Below are 23507 nucleotides of genomic sequence, written 5' to 3' on the forward strand. Positions count from 1 at the left end.
AGCAGGCTCCAGGCTCCGAGCTGTCAGCACAGAGCCCGACGCCGGGCTCGAACCGACAGACCGTGAGACCATGACCTGAGTCGAAGTCGGATGCTCAACTGACGGAGCCACCCAGGTGCCCCATCGAGCGTCTATACTTTTAATAAATCTCTCAGGCTCCCAAGGTTTCAGAATCTCTCAGGCTCACCACTAACCACTAGCTGAAGATGACATGTATTGAAAACATCCCTGGCCCCTGTCCGCTCTCAAATTCCAGCTTTCCGGGTGGTTGAAGAGGAATAACGCATTTGGATTGCTGATGAGCTTCTGATGTTACTTTGTGATGCAGAAGGCAGGGGTGGGACGGGGACAGGTTCTGAGAAGAGGAAGGTGAATGGTATCTTCTATACAGGAGGAAGGAAAGGGTCCTGAGCAGACCTACGTAGAAACCTCCTCGCAGCCAGTGGCTACCACTCCACAGGGGCCATAAAGCCAGGGCCAGCCCCTTGGCAGAAGTGGGACTTTGCCACACACGCCCTCCACATCTTGATAAGAAACGGTCTCCTGGGCCCTTGATGTTCCCACCTCCTCTGCTTACGATGTCATGGAAACTTCTGTGTGGCTGGGTCTCTAAACATAGCAGCCCGCCCTCGGCTGTGGTGAGAAAGCCAAAGCCTTTAAGGGGTTGCACTAGGGGGCCGGAGGCAACAAGTAGCCGAGGCAGTGTGATGGAGCCCTGCACCCAGGGAGCCCACCGGGCAGCAAGCACCAGTGGGCCAGATGGGGGTGGGAGAGTGCCCGTCACACGGTCCGTCTGGGGCAGAGGAATGGAAGCAGTGAAGGAAGGACACAGGTGGCCAGGGAGGGCAAGGGCCCAACTGAGGCAGGACAACTCCCGTGCCTTGCCCGGCAGTCTTGAAAAGTCCAGGCACCTGCTGAGGGAGAGAAGACATCTTTATTGGCTGAACAAGGAAAGGAGGTGCAGTCGATGTAGCTGATACTCCTATAAGCCACCGGTCTCCGGTTCACTTCTTCCGAGGCCAGTTTTCACCAAGATGACTGTACTGAGCATCATTCCGATCTCGCAGGGGCTAGGAGGTGAGAAGGGGGAACAGTGAGGCAGGCAGAGTCAGGATTCTCCCAGAGAGGACCCCAGCAGACCCCAGAGATGAGAACTCCTGCCTGAGTTTTCCAGCCCCCACATCCGCTCTGATGAGTTCCCCACCAGGACCCTTCATCCATTCACCTCCATTCATGTCCCCTCCCGTGCCCCCCACCCCCCATTCATGGCTCCTCCCCCTCAGGGCTCACCTGATAGAGCTGGTCATTTCCCAGGAGAGCTTGAGTGTCAGCGGCTAGAAGAACCAGGGAAAAAGAGTCATCAGGGGCCTAGGAGGATGGGACAGTGAAACCCCACGCTCTGCAGGACGACCGCAGCTGGTGGCATCCTCAGAAGTCCGCATGAGCGAGATGGGCACAGGTCTTCCCAGAACCAGGTTTAGGAGTCACTGGGAGATTGCAAGAGCGGCTCCCAGGTGAGACACAACCCACTGCCAGCCCCATGCTTCGCAGGGGCACACTCACACCCACGACATAAGCGTGCACACACACTTTGTCCCATCCACTTACCCTTAGAGAGCCTTCCGGTCTCATATCCCGCAAAGCAATAGACCCCCAAAGCGAGGAGAAGAGTGGCGATTATGTCCGTGATGATGATGCCGGCCAGGGTGCCTGAGTCCAGTTCCACACAGTTCTGACACACTGAGGGGGAAGGGGAGCCTTCAAGACCAGGGAAGCATCTCTGCCTCCCTAGGGCGGCCCCGGGATCTCTCACACCAAGACCCGAACGTCAGTAAGACCCTTGGAGAAAGGCCTGCTGATGCCCTGGCTACATCCACCTGTGCCCTTTATCCCCAGAAATCCCTGAGAAGAGCCAAGAAGTAATGTCAGCTTTGTAGGAATGTAAACAAGGCGGTGGGCCAAACCTTTCTCCCGACGAAACCTCTACTGCTCGAGTCACAAGCCCCTACTGTTTTGTTTTGTTTTGTTTTTCCACCAGCTAAGCTCTTTCTCACTCCGAGGGCTCCAAAGCCTGGCTTATACCATTACAAGAGTGACCCCAGTTTGTTTGGAGAACAGATTGGTCCACTATAGTCCCCTCTGGCTCTGAAGTTCTCATAGCCAGAGGTCCCACCCATTTCAACCCCAAGGGTCCAGAAGGCACATACTTCGATAATATACTTGCGTGTAAGGTATCTTGTCTTGTTCGTCTGGCCTCTTGCACGTATACACTCCTCGTGGGTCCAGGATGCGTTTTCCCAGGTCCAGATTTGTATCGTTGCGAAATAGCGTTCCCATCGTTCCCTCCATCCATATGATGCTGGTGTTACAACTCAGCAACACCTTGTCCTCCAGTTCCTCCACGGATATCTTGTAGGGACTCACTTGGGTGGGTGGGGGGGGGGGGGGTGGAAATACCATGATTTGAGTCAGCTGTTTGATCTCCAGCAGATGCCTGATTCTGCTGAGGCTTATACTTAAAAAGGACCACTTTCGGGGCACCTGGGTGGTTCAGCTGGTTGAGCCTTTGATTTTGGCTCAGGTCATGATCGCGCAGTTCGGGAGTTCGAGCCCTGCCTGGCTCTCTGCTGTCCGCGCAGAGCCTGCTTCAGACCCTCTGTCCACCGCCCCCACACCTCCCCCAGTCACACTCTCTCAAAAATAGATAAACATTAAAAATAAATAAATAAAAGGAAGTCGGAGGGGAGCGTAGGCTGCGGAAGCATCCGAGAAACATGAAAGGCAGAAGAGCGTTCCTCAGCTGAAGATGTCTACATTTGTTCCCCAACAAAACTTCTAGAATTACAAGGAACAAATAGGGGACAAGTAGAAGTCCACCTGGGGGAGGGGAGAAGCCAGTATGAATTACCAGCCCAGTGATCCAGAAGGAGACCCAGGGCAAATGCCATGTAAAGATTTTTAGGTTTTCTACCCTTGCTGAGGGGGAGGGGAACAGAAAAACAGTTTTATCAAATTCATTCGTGGGGCTCCATGCAAGTCAAGTCTTGTAGGGAGTTTAGAGGCTGGAGGCGTATGTACAGCGTCTTTCTAGATCCCCTGAATTGCTTTGACTGAGAGCATGTCCACAGCCCACAGAGGCCCTAGAATCTGTATCTCCAATCCCCGGGGAAAGTGGAATCCAGATTTTTCCCTGAACTTCATATTCAGGTACCCGTTTGAATACAAGAGCATCCTCAAGAAAATCCCCCAAAAGAGCTGTTTCTCATGCCTCTCAAGCCGGCCAGGATGATACATGCGTGTACACTCGCTCAGGGAGATACAGGCACGTCAGATGCTTCACATCCTACAGTCAGTCGTGTCTCCCACGGGGAACCTGTTTCCAGTGGAAATCCTGGATGTCCCAAAGTGTTAGTCCCAGTTTGCCTGAGGCTGAGACGGTTTCTGGAACAAGGGACTATCGGTTTTAAAACCAGGCAAACAAATGAGTTGATGAGCCTACCTCCCTAAATCTGCCCTCCTTCCTGTTCAACCTAAAGCTAACTTTCTCTTTAACTTTCCCCTGAATGCTGGGTCATGCATGGCTCTTGGTGGTGACAAATGATGGCCAAATGAGTAAGAGCCCTAGACCCCAGAGACCCTCTGCCCTGGAAGGAATAGTGCTCCCTTACCAGCCCAGGCTCAGACCCCTGCAGACCACAACATTTCCTGCAGAGATCTCTGGCCTAAGGCCTTTAAAAAGACATTCAAGGGCAACATGCATGCCTACCTAGAGTCCGTCAAAGCCAAGAGCCTGTCTCCCAAACCCAAGCCCTGGGCTGTATCCCAGCCCTGCTCCCCTGACAGCTCTGCCTTGTGATTTGAAGCTAGCATTGAGGACTTTCAAGTGGAGCTCCCTCCAGGTGGTAATGTCCCTCTCCAAGGGAGGGACGTTCTCCAACGTCCCTTCCCAAGATGCCCCCACCACCTGGAGAAGCCTTACCTTGGGAGAGAAGGACAGACAGTGTCAGGCCGGCCAGAAAACTGGAGTGTTCCATTTTCCGGCAGAATTCATTCAGCAGACAGCCCCGGGTCTCAGAATGAGCGGCCAGGGTGAGAGAGGATGCCCTCCCCCAACCGACTCACGGGTACCCGGAAAAAGTAAAGGGGTGGGGGAGGAACTAGAAAACGCCTATTTCTCTGCTCTCTGCCGTTGGTGATGGGAAACTGTCAGGGTAGGGGTAGACTGGGGGTGGGGTAGGAAAGAAGCAGGTGCGAATTGCTCTTTCTGCAAGCAGTGAGCTTGGGGGTGAGGTGGGAGGGAGAGTAGAGACTATGAAAAAGGTTGTCTAGGCCTCCAGGAAGTAAAAGGAGATTTAGAATGTTCTTTCCTGCGTCACTGGTGAAAAACGATAATTGCAGAATTTCTGTCGACAGAATAACTGCATTCACTCACCACCTGAAAACAGCCAGCTCTCAAAACACTGGAGAAAAGCTGTAAGCCCCATCCCATAAGCCATCCCAGAAGGTTCCTCCCACTGCTGGGCTTTCTTGGGAGCTTGCCCAAGGTCCTCCTCTAGCAGCCTGGGATACCAGACTAAGTAACTTCCCACCAGTAGGACGCTGGGCTTTGGAACCCCACCAACCACCCCCACCGCCCTCAGCCAGACATTGGAATCCTGGCTCCTATACTGCCTACCCACAGGGCCTGGGCCAGTCAGGGAATTTTTCAGAGCCTGATTACCCCAGTATCACAATAATGATTTGGACAAAAAGTTTGCATCGTGCCTGACACATCATATTTGCTCAATAAGAAGTAACTATTAAAAACAATATGATTGATGCACAGGCAGAGTGAGCCTCCCCAGGAGACAGGTGGACTTCTTCCCCCTGAGGCCTATGGGGGTCCAAACTCTCTACACTGCCGGAGTTGGACTATAATTTACCCGAGGGCAGAGATAGCGTGGGTTTGGTTGTTCCCTTCTGTATCTCCAATACCTGGCTCGTGTCCGGCACGTCACGAGATCTCTGTACGTGTTTGTTGACTCACTGACCGACCTGCTGAGGGAGACGAACCTTAACATCCTGGAAGCTCTGTTCATGCTCTGGCCCTTGGAAATATATGGCCTGTCCCCTCGCAATTATTCTTCCTATTCTCTTCCAGGCAGGCACTTTGTTGATGATCTTGTCTCAAAAGAGCAGTGAAAAATTCCTGAGCAAGCGCCTGGACTGAGACGGGCTCGTGTTCAGATCTCCAGCCCTGAGCACGAGTGTCCCCACCTAAATTCCTTAATTCTGGCAACGGCAGCTAGCAACAAGCAACCGGCTGAGATCCTAGCAACAGGTTGGGGCAGAGATGTTTACCTCTCTCACGAAGTGAGGGGCCCAGGCCATCTCCTACCCAGAACCCAAGGGGTTTTCTTGTGCAAGCTGTCCCTGCAATGGGGATCCAGCACTCTCTCCCTCTTCCTCTTGCCAACTCCCATCCTCCACTCCTTAACAGAAAAGCAAAATACATCTGCACCTGCAGCCCTGCTGAGGCCCCCTTCTGCCCACATTTCAAGGAGAGGGTGGAGGCTCAGATTCAGGGCTTTCTCTCAGGGGCCCCAGCCTGAAGGATGCTGGGCGGAGCCAGACTAGCTGCTCAACAGGTCAGCTGGCTGCTAGGGGTTGCTTAGTGCTTCTGCAGGGACAAGACAGAGACTGGCATGGAGCAGGGGAAGCAGCTGGCTGGCCTCATCCTGGCCGTCACTCTTCTTCAAGGTAAGGGGTTCTGGCCGCCTGGAGGAAGGCTCAGGGGAAGAGATCATCACCAGGGGGGAAACAATATTGGGATCTCTAACCTCAAGCCTACCAGAGCCATCACATCAGAATTCCGAGAAGGAAGGGCAAAAATGAAGCCTCTTACTGTTCTTTGCCAGAGAGAAGCAGTGTCCCTTGAGAGACATGGGGTCCCTGTCTCTTCAGAAGTGAAAACAGAGGACTTTACAGGCTAGAGAGAGGACCCGGATGTCGCCATCTTAGGTCGAATGTAGCCCCAAAGGGCACAGGGCAGGAACCTGAAGAGAAAATGTATGTGTTCCTTAACGCAGAGCTGGAGTGAGCAGCAGACAGACCGATAAGGCATTTGCTCACTCGGTTGGTCAGCTGGTCAACTGGTCAACAAATATGAGTGAGATCCTGTTACATAACAGGCTAGAAGGATATAAGGATGAATAAAAACCTCTGCCCTAGTGAGCTTATAGTCTAACTGGAGAGAGAAGCTTCAGTGTCACCAGATTGAATGTAATGTGCAGTAAAGGGTGTCTGTATGCATATGCAGTTGGAAATAAACAATAGGAAGTAGATGAACTGGGTCAATGCCTGGAATCTGGACTAGAGATGGTTCTCCACATACCGGGGGGAGGCTAAAACCACAAAAGTTGTTGAAATCACACAAGTACAATGTGAGATCCCCAAAGAAGAGGAGTGAGGACGGAACCGAGAAGATATTAACCTTTAAAGGGTCATTAGAGAAAAACTTCTCGAAGAAGAGAGAAGAGGATGATCACAGGGCTGGAATAACCAGATGAGTGCAATACCATCGAAAACCAAAGGAGGAGAGAGCTTCTAGAAGGAAAGAATCACCAAGAGTATGAAATATTATAGAAAGGTCTGCTGATAGAATATATTTAAAAGTTTAAATCTGTGGAATCTGGCAAAATAAAGGAGGGCCATGCCTGATTTATAACAGTTTCAGTGGGGTAGTATGAGTGGAAACTGAATGGAAACATGTAGAAGATACAGGGCAGGTGATGAAGTGCACCAAATGCAAACTATTCTTTATTTTTTTTTCAAGAATTTTCAGTTTGTGTGTTTATTTATTTATTTATTTTAATGTTTTTACTTATTTTTGAGACAGAGAGAGACAGAGCATGAGCAGGGGAGGGGCAGAGAGAGAGAGCGGGACACAGAATCTGAAACGGGCTCCAGGCTCTGAGCTGTCAGCACAGAGCCCAATGCAGGGCTCGAACTTACAGACTGTGAGATCAGGACCTGAGCTGAAGTCCGATGCTTAACTGACTGAGCCACCCAGGCACCCCCAGACTATTCTTTAAAGATGTTTGGATGAGGACAGTTTAAGTGGTAAGCAGAAAGGGAAATAGGGTCTAAGATGAACTATTTTTGAGTGTGAGAGAAATTTGAGCACGTTTCTAGGCTGAAGGAAACGATAGTAGACCAAGGTCCTGGAGTTGATGTTGCAAGGATGGAGTCAAGAGTGGGCTCAAGGATGCAGAGAAGACAACCTTACCATCTGAGACGAAGAGAAAGGAAGATGGGTTTAGTCATGGGTAGGCATGTAGATGGAAAGGAAGCCAGAGAAGGTCGTTACGGCATCTACATTCTCAGTGAACTAAGTGGAAGGCAATGCCACTTGCTGAAACCAAGCTGGGTGATGGCTGAGCGGGGGACTTGAAGAAGACAAGCCACCAGTGAGCTGTGTGAACTTGGACAATGCCTCCTTTCTGGGGCTCTGTTGGCTCACTAGTCAACCTAGGAAATGTGGCTACATGAGCTCTCAAATCCTAAAAAGGAGTAAGACTCAGAGAAGCAAAATTAAAAGATGTCAGCAAGCAGGTGGACCCTCTCTCCTATAAAATCTGAGTTAGAATGAGGGACCTCTTTGTCCCTCCCATGGTGACCAGGTGGTCAGGAAGAAAGGCTAGCAAGAAATCTTCTTAACGGTTTGTCTTGCTTTTCTTTTTTTTTTTTTTAATTCAATCATCCAGTCATGCATGCATTCATTCAACAAATGTAAAGCTCTGACCATGTTCCACATACTGTACTAGGTACTATTAGTAATCCGTTCAGTCCTGCTAGAAGTTCTAAAACAGCTGACTCCTTCCAACCGTTTCCATCATACCTTTTTTTCCCATCATACTTCACTTCTGCCCTATCTGTCCCCATCACACGCTCTACATCTAGACGCACTACCTCTCTGTCCTTTTCCAACCCGTGTCTTTGCTCGTCTATTCTTTCTTCCCAGAATGCTCTTCTCTGTCCGGTGAATTCCTAATCATTCTTTGAGGCCCAGCCAAACATCACCTTCTCTGTTAAGGTTTCCCTGTCCCTCACTCTTGGGCAAAATCAATAGCTTCTGCCCCACTTTCATATGCACTCATGGAAGTACTAAAGATAATTGACAAATTCTATTGTATTAATTCCATACATATTTATTTTTTCTACTTCATTGTAAATGCTTTGGAAGCAGCAAGTTAGTTCTTGTATTACAGTCTTTTTTTTTCCACCCTGATTAATCATGCCAGGTACATAACAGTGCTTAGTTCATGTTTGGATTAAACTCATTTGAGTTGAATTCCCGTGTCAGTGCTCTGTAGTACATCCACCATACAACTCTACTACCCTGAGTTTTGAGACAGATTTGAGGGCTATTGAAGACCTACCTCCCCTACGGCATCCAGGGTTTCTACAAAAAAACGGATCACCAAGGCTGAGGATTCTAGAAGTACGTACTTTAAAAAGTCTTTACTTAGTGTAGGGGTGGCTGGGTGGCTCAGTCAGTTAAGGGTCTCTTGATTTCATCTCAGATCATGATCTCACAGTTCGTGGGATTGACCCCCAGGTTGGGCTCCATGCTGTTAGTACGGAGCTTGCTTGAGACCCTCTCTCTCTCTCTCCCTCTCTCTGCCCCTCCCCTGCTCACACTCTCTCTCACTCTCTCAAAATAAATAAATAAACATTTCTTTAAAAAGGTCTTTAGTTGGTAGGGGCGCCTGGGTGGCTCAGTTGGTTAAGCGTCGACTTCAGCTCAGGTCATGATCTCACGGTCCATGAGTTCAAGCCCCGCATCGGGCTCTGTGCTGACAGCTCAGAGCCTGGAGCCTGCTTCAGATTCTGCGTCTCCCTCTCTCTGACCCTCCCCCAGTCATGCTCTGTCTCTCTCTGTCTCAAAAATAAACAAACATTTAAAAAAACTTTTTAAAAGCGGGGGCTTTAGTTGGTGTAAGCCCACGTTTGGCCAGAACTTTAGCTGCTAAAAAAAAGCAGAGCATTCCAGACTACACAGGCAATACCCTTATGAATATTGCAGTACCGTTCTGATGCTAACCATCCAGAGTTAATATCAGACTCCACAGGTTAAGGGCACTGTCCCCAACAAGACTGCCTTCATTTTAAATTCCAGGCACAAGTTCAGAGGTTCCCATACCACCTACACTTCTGACGCACAGGGTACAAATCTGGAGGGTTCCCAGATTTGATAATATGTTAGAACAACGCACGGAACTCGGGAAAGTGCCGCATTTACTATTACAGTTTTAGTATAAAAAAATAAAATCAGGATTTTCCATGAAGAAGCACATAAAGTAAAGTCTGAGAGGGCCCTGAACACAGAGCTTCTGTGCTTTCTCCCTGTGGAATCAGAGTACATCACCCTCCTAATACATTGTGTTTACCAACGAGGAAGTTCCACTGAGGTTTTTGGTTGTTGTTGGTTGTTTTTTTTTTTTTTTTTCATTTTGTTTATTTGAGACAGAGAGAGCGTGTGAGCATGGGAGAGGGGCAGAGGGAGAGAGAGAGAGTCTCAAGCAGGCTCCCTGCTTGGCACAGAGCCTAACATGAGGCTCAATCTCACGACCCTGGGATCATGACCCACCCTGAAATCAAGAGTCAGACGTTCAACTGACTGAGCCACCCAGGTGCCTGTGCACTGAGTTTTTATTGGGGTTTCATGACATAGGTATAATTGATTGAATAATTGGCCATGTGACGGAACTCAATCTCCAGGCCCCTTCCCTTCCAGGGCTCAAAGTCCTAGATTACATGGTTCTTGACCAGCCCCATCCTGAGTCATCTCATTAGCATAAACTCATATATGGTCCAAAAGCCCACTAAGAATAACAGACAATCCTATCGCTCATGAAATTCCAAGGCTTTAGAAACTCCCTCCCAGGAATCCAGGACAAACACCAGACACATTATTATACAGCACCCTGAATTCAATTTGATGATTTAGGCTACACTTCAATGAAATAAGTATAAATACCGTCCACTCCCGTAGATTAGGATCTCTCTCTATCTTGGCCTCAAATGACGATGGAAATGCTACCTCAGGGCATCTGAATGACTCTATGCCCAGCTAATCCGCTCTCTGTCTTCTATCTCTACAGGTACTCTGGCCCAGTCAAAACAAGGTAGGGTGCATGGCTTCTTTCTATCCTCAAATCTCATAGAAATATGGTTCCTACCATAGTGGTCCTACAGGAGTGAGTGATGGAAGGGATAGGATGATGAATGATAAATAGCAAATCTCTCGTTGCCTTCCAGATGAGTGGCCAGTCATGAACAGGCAGTTTTCCTGTAGCTAAGCAATTCATTCTCTAGTTCTTGGAGTAGAAACGGGACACTAGCAGCTACGGCCTATTCAAAGTGAGACTCACGAACCAACAGCATTAGCATCACCTGGGAGATGCCACATTGCAATCCCTTCCCAGAACTACTAAATGGACCTGAAATTCTCACTAGATCCCCATGTGATCCATGCGCACATTAAAGTTTGAGAAGCACTGCTGTGATGGTCTGGTCCTGATACCCCAGGGCAGGGAGAATTCCAGAGGAGAGATCCTTAACAGACCATGGCTTTTTCCCTTTTCAGAAATTCCTGTGGTAAGAGTAAACAGCGATCGAGAAGATGGTTCGGTACTTCTGACTTGTGAGTCACCAGACAAAGATGTCAAATGGTTTAAAGATGGGAAGGAAATAAAGTCCCACGAAAAGAATAAAAATATACAGAATCTGGGAAGCAGTATCAAGGACCCTCAAGGGATATATTGGTGTCAAGGATCCAAGAACCGCTCAAGAACACTCCAAGTGTATTTCAGAAGTATGTAATCCCCTTCGGTTTGTTTGTCGTACAATTAATCAGTACTTGCTGTTCTGGCGGGCCTCCTGCCCCTGGTGGGCGAGTATGGAAATAGACACGAAACCGTTCTGGCTCTCTTAATCTCAGCTTGCCCTTTTTTGAATATAACAACACAGTTCCCCCAATCTTCTTGGAAAAGCATAACCGGTCCTATAAAGGATGGTTTGATTTTGGATGGACCCCCACGGATTGGAGCAGTCGGCTTTTGCTGCTATAAACTGAGTTGGTGTAGCTAGGGGAGACAGAGGAGATTATAAGGTGAGCGGCAATCAAATGTAGAAGGCAGTTGACCACGGAGAAGAAGATCTGATCTTCCTTCTATTTCCTATAGTTCCTGGTGGTAAGACTACATGGGCTTGCTTCCCCAGGACACCTGGGCCACAGAAGGACATCAAGAAGTATTGCATTCTTAGTGCAGGTGTCCTCCCAGGCAATTCCTTTCCATACCATGCACAGAGGAGTCTGCTACCCTAAATATAGGCATTATCACTTGTAGGCAAGAGAAAAAGATGCAGAAGAACCCCTTTCACACCCTGAAGGACCTTGTCCCTCCCTTTCCCCACAGTGTGTCAGAACTGCATTGAACTAAGCGGAGCCACCGTAACCGGCTTTGTCTTCGCTGAGATCATCAGCATTTTGTTCCTTGCTGTTGGGGTCTACTTCATTGCTGGACAGGATGGAGTTCGCCAGTCAAGAGGTAAGAAGAAGGTTCTTGAATGAGGGACGGGGCCACCTAGGACCCTCAGTTTCCTTCCTACCGACATAGACCCAATAGAAGAGACGAGGTAAGCATGCGTTGTGGACGCGCACAGTTCGGTGAAAAGGACACCGCTTTTTCACAGCACGCGTGCCCGTCGCAAGATCCACCTCCCTCTGATTTTCCTCCGTGTTTTTACAAAACTCTTCACTGTCGTAAAACCTACACATAGAAAAATGCATGAGTGACAAGCATACGGCTAAACAAAGCAAACACACTCATGAATCCAACACCCAGTTTAAGACCGAGAATATTACCAACACCCTAGAAGTCCCCTCTGTGGTCAATTCCGGCCTCTCCCTAGCCCTCAAAGTGAGCACTATCCTGACTTCTAACAGCATTGATTAATTTTGCCTGTTTTCACTCCTTATGTCAGTGGACTCATACAGCAGATACTCGTGTGTGTGTTTCTTTCACTCAAAAACATGCCTGTGAGATGTATCTGTATTCTCGTATGAAGATGTATTTCACTAATTCTTACTGCTAGCTAGTACTCTAGTGTGTGAATAGAACCCAATTTGTTAGCCACTCTACTTTGAGTGTTTTGTTTATTTTTTGTGCAGCTTCGGACAAGCAGACTCTGTTGTCCAACGACCAGCTCTACCAGGTAAGGGAAGGGGGAGTGAAAGAGACATTGCTACAATTCGGGGTAAAATTTGAAGGGGGGGGGGGGACAAGTTATTTGGAAGATACCGTACAGATAAGGAACTACTTAGGGCATACCAGATGATTACATAGTTACCCTTTGGGTAGAATGGATGAAAGAAAAAGAAGGGTTGAAAGAGACTGAGGTCAGGATCTAGTGAGAAAAAGTTGAAGGACACGCTAAGAGGGACACACAAAGAAACTGTATACAGAGCCTCCCTTCCCCCTTGTCCTCTCTCCACCCCCTGGACAGGGAAGCACCCACTCCAAAGGCTTGCACGTGAAAAAGCACTCAATAAATATGCATCAGATTAATTCAGAGAGGGGGAGGGAGGATGAGTTTATGACCGTGCTGTCCTTTTTAGCCCCTCAAGGATCGGGAAAATGACCATTACAGCCACCTTCAAGGAAAACAGTTGAGGAAAAATTGAACTCAGGACTCAAAGTAGGTGTGTTCTTCTATACCAACTCTAAGAAATTACCTTTCCTTTACCTGCCCTTCCAACTGCTGCCAAGTCTGTCTCCTTTCCCCAACCAACTCTAAAGCTTAGGGGAGAGTGGGTGACTGATAATTCTCGGTGGTGCAAGACTGCTCTGTGCATTGTAGGGTTTTTAGCAACATCCCTGCCCTCTATCTGCCAGATGCCAGTGGTGCCCCCAGCCGTAACAATCAAAAATATCTCCAGATAGGGACGTCTGGGTGGCTCAGTCGGTTAAGCTTCCAACTCTGTGTTGACAGCTCAGAGCCTGGAGCCCGCTTTGGATTCTGTGTCTCCCCTCTCTTTCTGCCCCTCCCCTGCTCGCTTGCCCTCTCTCAAAAATAAATAAACCTTACTTTTTTTCTTTTTTTTTTTTTTTAATCTCCAGATATTTCAAATGTCTCCTCCAGGGCAAAATCACCTTTTGTTAAGAACCACTGACCTCTATTAACTTTCAATCAACCAATCAATCAATCAGAAGTTCTGATTCAATCAAGCAGGAAAAGTGTCTATCAGGAAAACAAGACCCAAGCATTATTTGGTTTTCTGAACCCACCCCAATTTTTCTTTTTTCAATCCAGGTGTCCTCCCTTCTGGATAGGTCTCAGGAACATAGCAATACGTTTTGGAGCACTCCTAGCTGAGAGAATTTCAGCCCTAAATCTAGATTCAAGTTTCCCAAAGGCGACAAATGGAGAAGAAAGGCCATCAGAACAAATTTGGATTTTTCTCAAAATAAAACAAAATTAAAGGAAAATAATATGTATGGTGTTGCAGGAGCGCCACCTATTGGAAGGTAGTTTTTCTGTAAAAGAAAATTGAAAAGATCTAATAACCCCCTCTATTTGAATATTATTTTTTAAAGTTTTAATTTTTGTTTACTTTTTGTATGTGTCATAATTTACTTGGTTTAAATATGCAACGAAAGGTCTCCCTCCACCTCCATCCCCAGCCATTCAGCTGTCTCTCCAGAGACAAAACAACGTACTAGTTTCATATAAGGTGTTATAAATCAGAGTATTCTAGGCATACACAAGCAAGCTCTTAAGTACATATTATTCTCCCTTTCCCTATTTTTCACACCAATGGTATTATACTATCTCCATCTTGCACTTTCACCTAATAAAACCCTAAGATTGACGCAGCTGGGTGGCTCAGTCAGTTGAGCATCTGACTTTTCATCTCAGCTCAGGTTATGATCTCATGGTTCATGAGTTCAAGCCCCACGTTGGGCTCTGTGCTGACAGCGTGAAGCCTGTTTGGGATTCTCTCTCTCTCTCTCTCTCTCTCTCTGCCCCAACCTCTCTCTCTCTCTGTCTCTCTGTCTCTCTCAAAATAGATAAATAAACTTTTTTAAAAAATAACCTTAAGATTATTTCATATCAATAAGTAAAGGAACTTTTTTTTTTAATGCAGCCACGTTGTACAGATACGCTATATTTTATTTAACCAATGCTCTACCGATGGGCATTTAAGTTGCTTCCAATATTTTGTTCTTATGATGCTGTAATGACTAACATTGTATAAGTGTCATCTAAAAAAAATAATTGTATTGAGGTATAGTTTACATGCCATAAAATTCACTCATTTTAAGCAATTTCTCCTGTTCTCCGTGTTAGAGAATTACCTCAATTGTACCCTCATCACCATAAACCAGTTGTAGAACATTTTCATTGCCTTCTTCAGATTCCTTGTGCTGTTTCCAGTCATTCCCTGTTCCCACCCTCAGCCCCAGGCGATGACTATTATCTTTTCTGTCTCATCAGATTTGCCTTTTCTGGACATTTCATATAAATGGAATTATACAAGCTGCTCTGGACATTCTCATGTTAATCTTTGTGTGGGTGTCTTCATTTTTCTCGGGTTGATTCATGGGTGTGAAGAATTGCTAGGTTGTATGGTAAATCTCTGTTTAGCTTTTTAAGAACCTCCCTGTACCATTTTACATTCCCACTAGCAATGGGTGAGGGTTTCTGTTTCTCCACATCCTCACCAATATTTGTTACTATATGTTTTTTTAGTATAGCCATTCTCGTAGGTATAAAATGGTATTTACTGGACCTTTAATTTGCATTTCCCTAATGACTAATGATGTTGAACATCTTTTCACATGCTTATTAGCCTTTCTTACATCTTTCCTGAAATGTCTATTCAAATCTTTTTTTTTTTTTTTAGTTTTTTTTTTTTTGTCTCACTGTTGAATTGAAAGAGTTCTTATATATTTTGAATACAAGTCTTTTATTACAAGACATTATTTGGAAATACATCTACCCGTCTGCGGCTTGCCTTCTCATTCTCTTCATGGTGACTTTTGAAGCACAAAGAAATTTTAATTTTGATGAAGTCCATTTTATCCATTTTTTCTCTTATGGATTGTGCTTTTGGTATCATGTCTAAGAACTCTTTGCCAAACCCAAGATCACAAAGATTTCTTCTATGTCTTCTTTTTACAGTTAAAATTTCCATAGTTTTAGTTGTGACATTTGAACATGCTTAAGACTATTTGTAACAAATACAAATAAATGAACTTTGGATACTGTAATGTGTCTGCACTTGCAATTTTATTAAATATTGCCAAATTGCACTTAATGGAGGTTGGACCAGTATATACTCCTAATAATAATAATTGAGAGTGTCTTTTACTCCATACTTTTTGAGCTTTGCCAATCTGATAAGTTAAATATAGCATCTCAGTGTAGTTTTAATTTACATTCTTCTTATAAAAAATGAGAGCCACGAGTTTTTCCCTCTCATGATATATAGGCTCGTATCTTTTTCTCTTTTTCTTATTGACTTGCAACAGCTCTTTACATATGTGGGAAACTAGATCTTTTGTCTGTGATATTAGTTGCAAATATTTTTCCAACTTTGGTATTTGTTCTTTGACTTGATGATGATTGGTTTTCTGTGCACATTTTACAAATATCTGCATAGAGTAGAATTCATGGGTCTTTTATGGCTTCTAGGTAGTTTCCTTTTTTTTTTTTTTTTTTTTTTTTTGAGAGTCTGGATGACTTTATTCTTTAAATGGTTTTACCCTTCTCATAGCTCCAGGTGAGACTGAGAGCACTGACCCGGGCTATCCCTCTCTCCATTGTCTGACCAGTCACAGAGAGAAGCCAGCAGGATGCTGGCAGAGTCTGACGGCCCTTCTGGGGATGGAGCTAAAGGGGCCTCCCCCAGTCAGGGGGTACTTAAGCTCAGCTGCAGTGGGCGACAAAATGGGGTCGACAGATAGGTGACAGAGAGCTTCAGAATACCTCACAGGGTTGGACAAGGGCTAGGGATGGGATGCAGGGACCCTCGGGGGCTCACAACAATTACTGACCTAAGGAAGGGCCTAGGAGAGGGAAAGGTGAAGAGCTTGTGGGGGGGGGGGGGGGGACAGAGCAATTCAAAGGAGGGCACAGAAGAACTTCTTCTCCCAGAAGAGGTTCTCCAAAGTGGGCACAGGGGTGATGAGGGGATCCTCGCAGGAGTGGGCATCACAGTAAGCCATCAAGTCTGCTGCTGCCTTGAACACCTTTATCCGGCACAAGGTGGCTTCACTCTTCAGCTGTTTCACCATCTTGCGGGCTTGCTCAGTACTCATTGTGCTGTTCACAGGAGTCTCCGCTTTCATCCTGAGGCCACCGGCAGCGAGGGCCCTGTGGAGTAGTCAGTGGGGTGCACAAAACCTGCCTGAGATGGATGCCCCACCTTGCAGGAAGTTGCACCTGAAAGTATCTACTGCAGCAGCAGAAACAGCTGATACAAAGAAGGCCACTGGGGAGGGTCAGGGCACAGGTCCCTCGAGGGCTGGACCCAGTTCCTGCAGCTCAAGCACTCTAGGCTCTTTCCTATTTAGAAAGGTCTTCCCCATTTTAAGATTATTCTTTTAAGAATTTTTTCCTATGAATTCCACCTGCATTTCTATGGTGTCATTTTATACGTTTAAATCTTTGATCCATCTTGAATTAATTTTAATGCAAAGGCCAAATATATTGACTAACTTTTAAACTGTATAGCTATCCAGTTATTCCAGAACTATTTTTTTTTTAAGTTTATTTATTTATTTTGAGAGAGACAGATTCAGCATGAGACGGGGAGGGGCAGAGAGAGAGGGAGAATCCCAAGCAGGCTCTTCACTGTCACCGCAGAGCCCAACGAGGGTCTTGAACCTATGAACATGAGATCATGACCTGAGCAGAAACCAAGAAGTGGACCCCTAACCAACTGAGCCACCCAGGTGCCCCCCGGGACTATTTTTTGAATGATCCATCTTGTGCCTGTTGATTTTAAGTGGTGTCCCCACTCCAATCTCACCAGACAAGTACATTTACGTGTTGTGCAACCATCACCTCCATCCATTTCAAGGACTTTTCATCATCTCAACCTCTGTACCCATTAAACAATAATTCCCCATTCTTCCCTTCCCCCCAGCTCCTAATAACCTCTATTCTACTTTTCTTTGTCTATGAATTTGTCTATGCTAGGTACCACATATAAATGGAATTACACAATATTTGCCCTCTTGTCTCTGGCTGATTTCACATAACAATGTTTTCAAAGTTTATCCATGTTACAGCATGTATTAGAATTTCAGACTTTTTAAGGCTGCATAACAGTCAATTGTAGGTATATACCACATTTTGTTTATTCATTCATTCGTCCCTGGACATTTTGGGTTGTTTCCACCTTTTGGCTAGTATGAATAATTTTGCTACGAACATTGGTGTACAAGTACTTGTTTGAGTCTCTGCCTTCAATTCTTTGAGGTTTACACCCAGAAGTGGAATTTATTGCATCATATGGTAATTCTATGTTTAACCATTTGAGGAACCACCAAAAATTTCCCCAAAGTGCTGCACTATTTTACATTCCCATCAGCAACGCTCAAGGGTTCCTATTTTCTCGACAACAACACATATTTTCCTTTTTTTCTTTTTCTTTTTTTTCCATTTATTTATTTATTTATTTATTTATTTATTTATTTTGGTAATAGGCTTCTTCCTAAAGAATGTGAGGTGTTATTTCATTGCAGTTTCAATTTGCATTTCCCTAATTAGCAACATTGAGCATCTTTTCGTGTGCTTATTGGCCATTTGTATATCCTCCTCGGAGAAATGTCGACTGAAGTCCATTGCCCATTTTTGAATCACATTGTGTGGGGGTTTTGTTGTTGAGTTGTATAAGTTCTTTATATACTTTGGATGTGAATCCTTTGTCGGATATATGATTTACAAATATTGTGTTTCATGCTATGAATTGTCTTTTCACTTGCACTCTTGAAAAGTATGCTGCTGGGGCGCCTGGGTGGCGCAGTCAGTTAAGCGTCTGACTTCAGCCAGGTCACGATCTCGCGGTCTGTGAGTTCGAGCCCCGCGTCGGGCTCTGGGCTGATGGCTCGGAGCCTGGAGCCTGTTTCCGATTCTGTGTCTCCCTCTCTCTCTGCCTCTCCCCCGTTCATGCTCTGTCTCTCTCTGTCCCAAAAATAAATTTAAAAAGGTGAAAAAAAAATTTAAAAAAAAAAAAAAAAAAGAAAAGTATGCTGCTTTCACAGCCTTTGTGTACCTCAAAGTAACCTTGTAGCATGCATATTGACACTTTACAGCAAGAAAAATAAAATCCAAAGCTACCGTATCTTAGCACACTGCCTGACACCTAATAAGAGCTCAAAATTTTGTTATTATTATTGTTATTATTGCTGCTGTTGTTTCCTCATAGATAATAATAATCTATGAAGAGCAACGGAAGCTGCTTCAAAAAGGCACGACACTCATATTTCACCAAGCTCCAGGCGGCCCCGCGGACACCCCACCTCCCCACTGCAGTCTTTCTCAGCCCCTCCTCCAACCCGGCCCCGCCCCCCAGGAGCCCAGAGGCACTTCCGCCCCGCCCACCAGGCTGGCGCATGCGCCGTCGAGGTATTTGCGCGCCAGTTCCCCGAGCTGGGCGGCACACCCTGTTTCCGGCGCCCGGATGAGATTCCGCAAGGCCTGGCGCCTGGTCGTGATGTAAGCTCCGGTTGTCGTGCTGAGTCGGAAGTGGGAACCCTTCGGCCGCTAAGACTTCTGTCGTGTCGTCGCTGCTGGCCTTTCAGGCTCTGGTAAGAGAGGAAATAGCTTCAGGGGAGGGGGTCGTTGAGTCTGCGATGGGATATTTTTCTCCTAGTTGAATGCCGCTCCGGGCCTCTGCACTTTTGCCTCCAAATTCCTTCTCCTGTGCTTTCCTGACCCTTGACCCTCTCCTTCATGAACTTCGACTCTGTCTGATTTGGGAACCCTTTACAGTGCCCCCAGCTTCTGGCATCTCTCCCCTCCTTTGCCATTCCCTTCCAGGAAAAGCCCAGAATACTGGCCATGCATTATCTTTGACTTCCTTCCTCTGGAATGAGCGCCGAGTGGGTGGGTCTCCTTCCTTGCCGCGAATCCCTTATGGAACCTGGAGGGATGACATGTAAAGCGTAGACAGCAAATAGCCAGATACCAGAGAAGGTAATATTAAGCACGGGACGCAGTAATCAAGCCAGCTGAATACATATGGCAAGATGGTGACATTTCTTCAGCCACCTGATCAGTTCACTACTCAGAACTCTCCTGGCGCTCTGCTTCGTTCTCCCTCAGTAAAAGGGTGTAGAAGACACTAATGAGATTGCGTAACCACAGCTCGGGAGCTTATATTTGATGGGCCTTCTCTTTGGGATCAGTTTTTCACTCCCAGAACAAGGATGTGTTTAGTCTCACTGTTTTGGTCTCACATGGGAGTCCTCCTGAGATAAAATGGGACCCAGGAAAGAATGCTGTCGGCTTTTTAACTTGATGAGATCCTTCTAACTTGCTGAAATGTTGTTAGGATCTCTTGCCACATTATCAGGACCTGAAAGGATTTGGGCGTGGAACATATGACAGTGAAAACATTTTAATTCTTTTTTGGTTTAATGTATGTATTACTCACCAGGACAGAGACCTTACTGAGTATGGTTTAGTAGAGCTTGATTTTGCCAATCCAGTTTTATGAAGTATTCTACATATTTCTGTTTAAAAGCATTACTAAGTCTGATGTTAAAACATTTGTGTGCTCACCTTTTTAAGAGCTGACATTGGTCCTTAGGGATTAGCAGTACGGTTCATAAACAAAAGATTGAATGGAGGTGGGGATGAAAGGATTTTTGTAGGACTGGAAATAAGTAGCTATTATAGATGTAGACCCTTGCAGGGAGTATTATCTGAGTGAATTGTGTTTTTAAGTAGGAAATATTGAAAAGGAATCAAATCCGGGGCACCTGGGTGGCTCAGTCAGTTGAGCGTCCGACGGCTGCTCAGGTTATGATCTCAGTTCGTGGGTTCAAGCCCCACCTCGGGTTCTGTGCTGACAGCTCAGAGTCTGGAGCCTGCTTTGGATTCTGTGTCTTCCTCTCTGTCTGCCCCTGCCCTGCTTGTGTTCTCTCTGTGTCTCAAAAATAAATAAATAAACATTAAAAAAAAAAAAAAAAAAGGAATCAAATCCAAAAGCTCTTAAGGGTTGGTGGTGTCACCAACAGGATGGTGCTGTATCTCTGTATGGCAGTTGAAAACAGAAGATTATAAATAATCCGTGCCATTGAATATTAAAACAAAATATCAGGGTTCCATTTTATCAGATCTTTTGGAGTGGGTGATATCTAGGTGCTCTTAACATTTGTGAGACCATTGATCATCTCCACAAAGACTCCCATCAAGTGATCATTCCTCCCTTTTCCTATGAAACTTTTCTGTAAGTGGTTACACAGTATTTGCCATTTGACTACGACAGTAGCTTGTGCACAGAGTTGAAGTTCATATGAAAAAGATGAACTTAGTGAGGACAGGCAAAAGCTTTTGTTCTTCAAAAAGACATATAGCGGAGATGACAAGAGATTTATTTCCGTCTGTACCCTACACATGCTGAGATACCAAAGAGCCACAAGTGTCTGGCCCGGAAGTTTGAGCTCCTACTGTGACCCAAGACACATAGCAAAGCCCTTGTAGGATCATGGGTGCTGCTATTGATTACAAGGTCAGGAGTAATTACATGTAAGGTTAAATCATTTAATAAATATGTATGTGGGATTTTGTGATGGTGATATATAATGCCAGACACGGAAGAAAAACTAATCAGACATGAAAATGTACTCAAATTGCTTCCTGTCTAGCAGGGTAGGAGATTTGCATTAGGAATACAGCATAGAAAGTTATAAATCCTATTAATATAGATAAAATGTAATGGGAAGCTAGCTTCTTTTTATAATATGACAGTATACTATTGAGAAAGGAGGAAATAATGCCATTTATTATCATAAACCCTGTTCATTTGTCTTGATAGTCTTAGGATCCTATCTTTTCATATGTTCTGTATTCCTAGCTTTCAACTTCCTTTCTACAAACATGGTGCAGATGATGCATCATCTCCTTTGTATTAAACTAAACTCTTCTCAATTGTGGGGGTTTTCTTTAATAAGATCCTATTTTTAAGTAATCTCTATACCCAATGTGGGGCTCAAACTTAGAACCCTGAGATCAGGAGTTGCGTTCTCTACTGACGGAGCCAGCCTGGCACTCCTCAGTTGTGTGTTTAAAAACCCCTTGGAGGGGCGCCTGGGTGGTTCAGTCGGTTAAGCGTCCAACTTCGGCTCAGGTCATGATCTCAACAGCTCGTGAGTTCGAGCCCACTTCGGGCTCTGTGCTGACAGCTCAGAGCCTGGAGCCTGCTTCGGATTGTGTGCCTCCCTCTCCTTCTGCCCCTCCCGGCTCACATTCTGTATGTCTCTCTGTCTCTCTCTCAAAAATAAACATTAAAAAAAATTTTTTTAAACCCCTTTGAATTGGCTTTTATATATATTTGTATATATGTGTGTATATATATACTATATATTATATATTATATATTATATGTTATATGTTATATACCATATGTTATATATTTACACACACACACACACACACACACACACACACACACACACACTGAAAGACTTTTCCTTTCCATCTCTCAACTCTTTTCCTATAGGTTACTTAGTTTTGGGCTAAGGCTTTTCTAGATAATGGAAAGATCACAATTCCAGGATTATATCATACCCCCTAACAATCCAAGCAGGAAAAAAGAGTTCCTTTTTCTGTACATTTCAGCCAAAGGCCTAAAGCTGGATGTTCATTGATTCTGATAGGCCTTGTTAGGGTCTTGTGCCCATCCCTCAGTCACTTTGGCCAGAATACGCTGCACTCTTTTTGGCCAGGCCAGATTCATATGCCCATTCCTAAAGCTAATGTGTGAGACCATCTTCTGAACACATGGGCTGGGAATGGGATGGATCCCCAAAGGAAGAATGTGGGGTGTCACGTTGAAAAAAGAGGATGATGTTTTGAAGACAGAAAATAACAAGAGGTCATTACACTTTTTGCATTCCTCCGGACTTTAGGGTACCTTAGGATAGAGGCAGAGTGGCGGTCAGCTAACAATAGACAATCAATGTCTTAACTTGAATTAGGGGTAACAGTTAAGCCTATGCAGTGGTTAAATGAGGGGAAAGTCCTCTCAAGGATTGTTGTGAATTCTAGCACTAAATGTGCTATCTTTATTTTTGATTGTTAAGCTTAACTAAACCGTACATAACAAAAAATAAAATACATAGAGCAACATCTAACAGTTCAGTTCCTGGAGCATTAAAGCCCAGAACCATGCTGAGAGGAGTCTAGACTGCGTGCCTAAGTCATTACAGATAATTAGCCATTAGCTCTTATGTAGAAAACAGGACAGAGGAGCGTGAAGCAGCTGGCGGAGGTGGCGCAGGATTGTCAAGTGTTAAAATCTCTCTTCCACCCGATAATAAGGGTAACTTTTCCAACTCACATTGGCTTTTGTTAATATGATTCTATAGGGGCGCCTGGGTGGCGCAGTCGGTTAAGCGTCCGACTTCAGCCAGGTCACGATCTCGCGGTCCGTGAGTTCGAGCCCCGCGTCAGGCTCTGGGCTGATGGCTCGGAGCCTGGAGCCTGTTTCCCATTCTGTGTCTCCCTCTCTCTCTGCCCCTCCCCCGTTCATGCTGTTTCTCTCTGTCCCAAAAATAAATAAAAAACGTTGAAAAAAAAAAAAATTAAAAAAAAAAAAAAATATGATTCTATAAGGAGTCTTAACGTCAGTAGATTAAAGATAGGCCAGGTTTTTTTTCTCCTTCTTTCATACCCCATCCCCACTCCTTTTGAGGCCTCTCTCCTCTTAGCAGTCCACATCCTTGTGGGCAGAATAGTCCTACCCTTTGTCTCTTCCCACCCTTTTCAGGGTTGTGTATCTATGCCGTGGCCTTAAAATTTCAGAAAGGGGAGAAAGCCTTTCAGGGTGCTCTGCTCCTCCCACTGTGCCACTGAGTCCCCTTGGCGCTTGAATGAGGACCTGTAGTCAGAAGGGTGCAAATGCAGGCTCAGTCAGCTCCACTAAATGCCTTCCAGGTATGTATCTATTTCCTGTTACACATTAGGGACGTGTGTGTGTCTGCGGGGGTATGAAAAAATCAGATCGTGAAAGTTAAATATAGAAATAAGCAAAGACCGTTTCGTTTTTAGCGGAAGAAATATCAATTGTTGTAGGCCTAGGAGTAGAGATAAATTGCTTAATGCATACTGAAAACCCACAGCACGCTTCCGATCCGGTTCCTGTCCTGGTTTGCCCTTCCATCTCCGGTGAAGGCTTGCTGTTTGTTTATTTGTAGCTGAGGAATTCCCGCTTCCAGCTCTAA

The 23507-nt window shown here is 45.5% G+C and overlaps 4 protein-coding genes across 9 annotated transcripts in view; 2 read left to right on the plus strand and 2 right to left on the minus strand.

Moving 5' to 3' along the window:
- Positions 1-58: 58 nt before the first annotated feature.
- CD3D (CD3d molecule) lies at positions 59-4148 on the minus strand. The gene is made up of 5 exons (XM_042904912.1): positions 3980-4148; positions 2208-2423; positions 1609-1740; positions 1291-1334; positions 59-1070 (listed from the first exon to the last, which is right to left on the minus strand). The coding sequence occupies exons 1-5, from the start codon at positions 4032-4034 to the stop codon at positions 1005-1007; spliced, it is 513 nt and encodes a 170-aa protein (XP_042760846.1). The 5' UTR covers positions 4035-4148; the 3' UTR covers positions 59-1004.
- A 1437-nt stretch (positions 4149-5585) lies between these two features.
- On the plus strand, positions 5586-13993 carry CD3G (CD3g molecule). Of its 4 annotated transcripts, none has more exons than XM_042906672.1 (7): positions 5586-5739; positions 10146-10169; positions 10631-10858; positions 11463-11594; positions 12218-12261; positions 12665-12748; positions 13167-13993. In XM_042906672.1, exons 1-6 carry the CDS (start codon positions 5685-5687, stop codon positions 12728-12730), a joined length of 549 nt encoding a protein of 182 aa, XP_042762606.1. In that variant the 5' UTR covers positions 5586-5684; the 3' UTR covers positions 12731-12748; positions 13167-13993. The 4 variants fall into 4 exon arrangements, with proteins under 4 accessions (XP_042762606.1, XP_042762609.1, XP_042762607.1 ...); XM_042906675.1 differs by having other exon boundaries at positions 13360-13993; XM_042906673.1 differs by having other exon boundaries at positions 12665-12744.
- A 2179-nt stretch (positions 13994-16172) lies between these two features.
- Positions 16173-16613, minus strand: LOC122201058 (guanine nucleotide-binding protein G(I)/G(S)/G(O) subunit gamma-3-like). Its single transcript, XM_042906950.1, has one exon. It carries the CDS (start codon positions 16398-16400, stop codon positions 16173-16175), a length of 228 nt encoding a protein of 75 aa, XP_042762884.1. The 5' UTR covers positions 16401-16613.
- A 2148-nt stretch (positions 16614-18761) lies between these two features.
- The window catches only part of UBE4A (ubiquitination factor E4A), a 35601-nt gene continuing 30855 nt past the window's right edge, over positions 18762-23507 (plus strand). For 2 of the 3 annotated variants that reach the window (XM_042903905.1, XM_042903907.1), the window contains exon 1: positions 18762-18866. The gene's annotated coding sequence lies outside the window, so the exon portion shown is untranslated. Of the gene's footprint in view, positions 18867-23053; positions 23221-23507 lie in introns of all 3 variants that reach the window. The other variant, XM_042903906.1, reaches the window with a different exon arrangement.

Source organism: Panthera leo, chromosome D1, assembly GCF_018350215.1.
Source record: "Panthera leo isolate Ple1 chromosome D1, P.leo_Ple1_pat1.1, whole genome shotgun sequence".
NCBI classification, from domain to species: Eukaryota; Metazoa; Chordata; class Mammalia; order Carnivora; family Felidae; genus Panthera; species Panthera leo.